At 42.1% G+C, this 7641-nt stretch overlaps 1 protein-coding gene across 1 annotated transcript; it reads left to right on the plus strand.

The window, feature by feature from the left end:
• Window positions 1-31: 31 nt before the first annotated feature.
• Window positions 32-6704, plus strand: dhrs12 (dehydrogenase/reductase (SDR family) member 12). Its single transcript, XM_021597612.3, has 10 exons — window positions 32-356; window positions 636-769; window positions 1098-1180; window positions 1743-1835; window positions 2043-2124; window positions 2245-2306; window positions 2576-2680; window positions 2791-2881; window positions 3020-3157; window positions 3316-6704. Exons 1-10 carry the CDS (start codon window positions 301-303, stop codon window positions 3426-3428), a joined length of 957 nt encoding a protein of 318 aa, XP_021453287.3. The 5' UTR covers window positions 32-300; the 3' UTR covers window positions 3429-6704.
• The last annotated feature ends 937 nt before the right edge of the window (window positions 6705-7641 follow it).

Here is a 7641-nt window from a genome sequence, read left to right on the forward strand (position 1 = left end):
CCATTTTATAAGTTGGGTAATAATTAGATTTGTTCGGGTTCTAGGTTCGCTACACAGTTTACTATTCATTAAACACTTACCAGTATTTACACATTTGTTGTTTTAGCTGTATTTAACTAAAGACGGAGGTTTGCGTTACCCCATGTGACTATGTTTGCCCCACCCGCATTGGACGACGTAACGAGTCATTCTTATGAAACGTAAAAAGAGGCGTGTTTTGTCTAGTGTTATGCAAAGTTAAAGTAGCTATATAACTCCACTTAAAAATAATTATCCAGCTAACTAGCTAGCTACCTAAAGATGTCGTTTTACAGAAACGCCGTTTGGTTCGTTAAAGGACTTCAAGAATACACAAAGTGGGTATCGGTTTTTGATAGCTAGTGTTGCACATGAATAGAAGGTTGACATTTTAGAGGTTTGAGTGACTAACACGCGCACATGCCTTCATAGTTACATATTGATGTTACCAAAGAGTCCATGTATTTGTTAGTTAGTAGTCATACAATTACTGTACTGACAACCTCAATATAACTGCCGTTACATTGCCTTTTTAAACATGTGTTTGCTTTATTTTATCTCAGTTCCTTAATCACCATTAACCGTATGTTGAGATGTCTTTTTCTTTTGTTCAACAGAAGCGGATATGAAGCAGCAGCTAAGCAGTTTAATACTGGGGACCTGGACGTGAACCTGAGTGGCAGGTCTTTTGTAATCACTGGGGCCAACAGCGGCATTGGAAAAGCTACAGCCCATGAAATAGCCAAAAGAGGTAAGGCAAAGTCAATGTCCTATGAGTGTTTAAAACAATGAATATGGTTTTCACCTTGAAATGTACACCACTAATCTGTAATATAACTGTTGACCATTGTTAGTTGATGATTAACAGTAGATTTATGAGTGAGTGCTAGTAGGTGGGCCAGATGCAACTAACCTCAAGGTGAGGTCTCAGAGGTTTATATAGACAGACTCACAGACCAATCATGAGGACAATATGGTGTTCAACTCCTCAGGTGGCTGATCATTAGTTGTGTGAAGGGGTTCTTTGAGGTCACTATAGTTTACCCAGTTTTTGATATAAAATTGTGGTTTTATTGCAGGAGGGATTGTCCACCTGGTGTGTCGTAACAAGGAGCGGGCACAGGAGGCGAAGGAGGAGCTGGTGGAACATAGTAAAAACCAGGTAACGAGGACTGAATGACACACAGAAAGAATCAGTACAGAAAGAAACACCACACATGTTTATTCATGCCCAGCAACTGTCTGGTGAGGGATGAAGAGCAAGCCATTGAGTCAATTGTGAACAGCTTTGTTCATGGGGTCACAATGTGGCATATTCATGGGGTCATCATGAGTTAGGTGCTGCACAGATTAGCTAGGCTAATCTAACAATGATAAGGATCTGTTATACCCAGGTGGGTGGAAGTTGAGGTGATTTACAGATGAGATTATCTGCTTCCTGCCTTGCTTAGACTGATTAATGTGGACAAGCACTTAGTCAAACAGAAACAGAGGATGGTTTGATAGTTCCTGCACAGTCATGTCTGGGGGTTGTTACGCCTCTGGTTTGGTAGAAAAGTAACACTGCTGTGTCTATACTCAAGTCCCCGGGTCACACTCACAAAATTCCATGTTTGGCTTCTTTGTGATCAAATTTGAATACTGTAATCAATCTTTCCAACTGCTAGCGTAATAGTTCAGAATCAGACTTAATGTGGTTCTATGTTGTTTCCTTGTCTGTGCAGAATGTCCATGTTCACATCGTTGACATGTCCAGTGCAAGACAAGTGTGGGAGTTTGCAGAGAGCTTCTCAAAAAGCAACAGCATTCATGTACTGGTAAGGTATCCGTTAGGTGGGTGAATCATCTCCAAGCCCAACACATGGGTTAGTCCATTGAATAGATTAAAGAGTTGGGCTGCTAGTTTGAATAGGATGATATATGAATGATTCAATAGGAGTGATTGGGTATGATTCAACATGAGTGATTAGATTCATTGAATTAATTCAATACAAGTTTATTAATTATGATTCTTTCTCCCCCAGATCAACAATGCAGGGTGTATGGTAAACCAGAAAGAGCTGACAGAGGAAGGTGTAGAGAAGAACTTTGCTACTAACACTCTCGGTAAGTAAGATCAACCCAAGGGCAGTAGTCACGTCTCATTGGAAACAATGCACACCACACTCATAAGTTGATATGTTTTCTCACAATGTTCTTCCTCGTCATTACTGTTCACTTGGTTAGGTACCTTCATCCTAACCACAGCGTTGATACCAGCCCTGAAACAGGCACAGGACCCACGAGTGGTGAGTAATGTCCTGCCATAGACAGATGACATTGGCCCAATCAATGAAATGAGAAAAGTTTGAAAAGTGGCTCTTGTATGGCCTTTCCTCCATTAGTTCTGTTTGTGCCTGTATTAATGTCTAATTGACCAGCAGAGGGCCCAGTGTGTCTGAACAAATGCATCAAAGGAATCTATTACATATTACAAAAACAACAAAAGGACATGTTCCACCTGTCTAGCAGTCCAACAGCCCATATCGTCATGATGATAATCACCCCTCTCCTCCAGATCACAGTGTCTTCAGGGGGCATGCTGGTCCAGAAGATGAAAGTAGATGACCTGCAGTCTGAGAAGGGAACGTTCGACGGCACTATGGCCTACGCTCAGAATAAAGTTAGGACATTGTGCATCTCGACTACCCACTCACCCCTGAGCAAATGCATTACCTAGCCAGTTCTGTTATATTCTCTGTGAAAGTGATGTGCTGTGTGTTGTGGTGACAGAGACAACAGGTGATACTGACCGAGAGATGGGCGTCCCAGCATAAAGAGATCCATTTCTCATCAATGCACCCTGGCTGGGCTGATACTCCAGGTACTAACACTTATCTAAAGTCAGAAATCTAGACATATTCATCAGTACAAGTATTTCTAGATGATTGTTCTGATTTGAAAAAACTCCCTGCATCTGTGTTGACTTGCTAATGTATCTGTGTCTCTGTGTTCCCCGTAGCTGTCCAGTTGTCCATGCCTGACTTCCATGCTAAGATGAAGAACAAGCTGCGTACGGAGTCCATGGGGGCCGACACGGTGGTGTGGCTGGCTGTCTCAGCAGTGGCCTCCAACCAGCCCAGTGGACTCTTCTTCCAGGGTGAGACACAGGGATGGAGAGTGTTGAGGGTGGAACACGAAGAGGAAGGGGTATTTTTGCTTAGAAATGCCTCCCTGATAGATGCATCCTAGCTGTTCAGATACCGTCCTGCTATCTCTTACATCTGCTCCTCTATTTTTTTTCCCATAATGCCCCAGACCGAATGGCGGTGCCCACACACCTTCCGCTGGCTTTAACCAGGTCCTCTCCGGCCGATGAGGAGAAGCTGCAGGCAATATTGGAGCAGCTCGCACACAAGTTCAAACCTTGACTTCTCCTACAGCGGTCAAAAGGTTATGAACAGACAGACCCTCAAGCCCGTGTGTCCGTTGACAAACACTCCTCATTATAGATATGCACTGTATAAAGCGGACATAGCGGTAATATTTTTACAACCATTTTCTATTTATGGTGATGATCTGTAACTTGATTGCTTGCTATTGCTAAGATCCAAGTGTAGCCACACAGAGCATTTCAGTGGCTCATGTTTGGGGTAGAGGCCTTCACTGGTCATTCTGAAATGGACCTGGGGTTTTCCCATCCAGACCTGAAATGCATACATTTGTAAAAAATATATATATATATAGAAGCCCGTTCAGTACAACTAGACCCGTTCTGTATAGACCTGGTCCGATCCAGATCCGAGTAAGACAAGCAGCAGAAAGGTCAATTTTTAAGCTACTTTATTAACTGGAGCTGATAAAAAGGGGAGGTAGAGAGAGGTGACGCTCTAGCAGGGGCCGTGCTGTGTGTGTAGTCTGCTGTGAGTGTGAGCGAGTGACGTGGGGAGGAGGGAGAGAGAAACCCCAACCAACCAAGCCGACTCGCGCTGTAGTAGAATAATAGCTGCCATTGCTAGGTTATTTATCATCCAATATGATTACGTAGTACCTGTCTTGACTGCACCAAACCGGGAGAAGATGGCTAGACTAATTGAGGCTGCATGCACTTTCTCGTCCTACACATTTACAAACAACAATGCCTCCAGTCCACAGGAGGTTGGCACTTTCTCTTCCTACACATTTACAAACAACAATGCCTCCAGTCCACTAGAGGTTGGTGGCACCTTATTTGGGGAGAACAGGCTCGTGGTAATGACTGGAGTGGAATGGTATCAAACACATGCAGCGGCGGTTCTAGCTTGTATGGCTTCCTAGGCATGCCTCCCCTCCCCCACCCCCCCACCCCAAAAAAAGCACCATTCTGCACAAACTATTTTTTTTTCATTTGGAACACCACAAATAAATAATCCTAGCGTTTAAAACTATAAATATACAAAAATAAGACTCATGAATATCAAAGACGAATAGAAACCAATTGTAGTATATAAAAATGAATTATTACCCTATTGCTAACAAAAAACACAAATAAAACAAAATTGCACATTCTATTTTACACAAATAGAATAACACACTTAGAAAGAAGAGAACCTGATTATTGCACTTCAAACAATAAACACACAACTAGTTGTGCAATTTAGTTTGTATTAGTACTGTACAAAGTTAGAGGTGTGCTATTTGATAGGGGGAGCAGGGGAATCTATCTCGGGCTTCCAGTAGGGAGACCTGAAGTCAACCTACCTCCGCCCCCTCCCCATCTTGTACTTCTGAGTGTGAAACCTTCCCAGGCAGTTGCCTGCCTAGCTCACAAACTAGAATCAGGGCACCCACTCCCACACGGTGACGTGATATCATTGACGTGACGTGCAAATGAGCGATAGAAAACCATTCGGATTATTATTATTATTATTATTACAATAAAATTGTGCGACCGCCCCCGGCAAGATGCTGGCCATATCGCCTATGCCTAAATCCGCCACTGAACACATGGTTTCCAGGTGTTTGATGCCATTCCATGCTCTGTTCCTAGTGGCGGTTCTAGACCATTTCAACTGGGGGGGGCCAAGCTGGGGCCAGTTGTACTGTTAGAGGGGCCAGTTACATTAGATGTTATTGTTGTCATCGTTTTCTTCACTGCATTGCAGGCATTAGCAGGCAAAATACCATGTTCATAATCAGCATCGTTGCCACTGTCTAATAACGGATGTAAAAAAAGAACGATAGCAAAACTTTTCATACTCCACATTTAGGGGGGCCACAAGGGGGTCCAAAATTGTTGGGAGTCAGACCGTGGCCAGAACCGCCACTCTGTTCCGGCCATCATTATGAGCCGTTCTCCTCTAAGCAGACTCCACTGCTCCATTCAGAATATAAAGTAGCAGCCTACCTGTGGGCTCTTCGTTGTTGTAGCCTATCCTTCTCCTTTTAACTTAATTCCATTTTAATTCAATCTTCTATTGAATAGGTATCTCCTAACTTTTGCCCCACGCGGAGGCTCTATGACTGTAGCCTATTACCGCTTTGATTACTTATGATTGGTCAACAACAAGCTACATGCGCCAGTCTCGTGAATAAATTATACCATTTCTCTCTCTACTGCAGCAGTCAAATTCAGGTCTCTATGGGTCATTCTGGACAAGTCAGTTAACATTACACATACCTGAGACCAGTGACAATCAGATCCAACCCAGACCCGTGACATTATTTTGAATTCTGGATCTGGACCCGTTCGGTTCCTGGATCGAGTATCAGGAATTCAGGTACAGGGGGATTCGTGAAGACCTCTAGTTTGGTGTCATTTGATGCTTCATAACGTTTTGCACCATACTACTTCCCTCAAATTCTTCTACAAAGGCTTTTCCATTAGCTTGAATGTTGCATACTACGTACAGTTCAGTACTAATACAGTAAATAGTGATTACGTCAGAACTTCTATGGAAACTGGACCTTCCATTTCAGAATGTGCTCTAGCCAGGCAGCTGGTTTAGGTTGATGGATGAATAAATCATGTTTTACTCAGATTTAGCAGTGTATACCATCCACAGCATTTTTACTAAATCACATTTTATTGGTCATATACACTAAGGTTTTCATCAGGGTTGAACAAGGGCTCATGTTCAAAGGTGCTTCTGGCTGTTGTCAGCGGTAATAGTGTCATTACAACTGTTTTGTATTCTGTTATTATTAGTTTACTGTACAACCAGAACAAACAGTCAGTCTTTATATTTGACTTGTCCAGAGAATCATTGAGATACTGTTCTTAAAGCTACATGTTGTTTGTCTTGTTTTACGTGGTTTAGTACTTTGACACTTTCTTTAAAATTATTTTATCCTTGTTAATCAAACCAGGACCTGTGAGCAGAAATGTGTTTTATTATTAAGAGCACAAATAAAGCCAAGGCTATTGAGCTTTTTATTAACATACCACTGTACACACTCTAGTGTAGAATGTCCAGTGCATTAAAGACAGTTAATCAACTTCAAGTAAATAATAAAAGGCACCAATAAATATTTCAATCTTATATTTTCAGCATGCCTTCTAAAAGCTTGATTTTTGTCATGTAAATTACTTATAAAACATAGGTATGTATATAATTTTTTTTGGGGGGGGGGTTCTTTAAGCTAACATGAAATGAAACCTTAAATGGAGTGCTTAATTTAAAGTAAGTAAGTCAATAATTAACTTCAATAAATGTTGATAAAATCGATCTCAAGAACCTTCATCAGAACAACTTTGACAGCCAATTTAAGGCCATTCCTCCTACTTTGGGAATTATACCCTTATCCAGAGCCTTGATCATAAATTAAGGCCTATTCTCTTCCTCTTGTGCATTTGCTCCCTTAAGAGCATCTCTCTTTGCATTTGGTGTCGTCTGTCATCAAACCCTTGCTGGAAAGGGTCATTCTGCTCCTGAAATGACAAACACAATGTCACAGACACACTGTATATACAGGAAATCACATACACACCACAAACCGTATACGCCAGACAAATGCAGTGTACACATCACAGACAGACACAGTTGATCTTACTTCTACAGTTACTTTAGTTTGAAAGTGTTCTCAAAGTTTTTACCTTGAGTCTGGCCTGTAGAACTCTGTCATGCTCTGCTACGGCATTTCTACCTTCTCTGTTCTTCCTCTCCATCACCTGGTTCATATTCTCCTCATACGTCCTCTGTTGGTCCGCTCTCAACTTCTCCTGGACTACCAGCTACTCCTCCATGGCTTGACTCCCGCTCAGAAGCCTCCCTTTTCGTTTGCGCTACTGCAGAGAAAGAGAGAGAGCAAAAGAGAGGTACAACTTATTATGGCTGGGGGCAGTATTGAGTAGCTTGGATGAATAAGGTGCCCAGAATAATCTACCTGCTACACAGTCCCATTTGCTAAAATATGCATATTCTATTTGGATAAACACTCTGAAGTTTCTAAAACTGTTTGAATGATGTCTGTGAGTATAACAGCACCCATATGGCAGGCAGCAACCTGAGGCAGGCAAAAATCCAACCAGGAAGTGGGAAATCTGAGGTTGGTCGTTTTTCAACTCATTCCCTATTGAAGATATAGTGGGATATTGGTCATGTTGCTCTTCCTAAGGCTTCCACTAGATGTCAACAGTCTTTAGAAACTTGTTTGGGGCTTCTA

The sequence above is a fragment of the Oncorhynchus mykiss genome, chromosome 3 (genome assembly GCF_057628025.1).
Source record: "Oncorhynchus mykiss isolate SJ-2025 chromosome 3, ASM5762802v1, whole genome shotgun sequence".
Classification (NCBI taxonomy): domain Eukaryota; kingdom Metazoa; phylum Chordata; class Actinopteri; order Salmoniformes; family Salmonidae; genus Oncorhynchus; species Oncorhynchus mykiss.

Coding starts and splice junctions, on each gene's coding strand:
- dhrs12 (XM_021597612.3), top strand. CDS start 301: ATGTCGTTTTACAGAAACGCCGTTTGGTTCGTTAAAGGACTTCAAGAA. Junction 2,307..2,575: donor AGGCACAGGACCCACGAGTG/GTGAGTAATGTC, acceptor CCTCTCCTCCAG/ATCACAGTGTCTTCAGGGGG. Junction 2,882..3,019: donor TGGCTGGGCTGATACTCCAG/GTACTAACACTT, acceptor TGTTCCCCGTAG/CTGTCCAGTTGTCCATGCCT.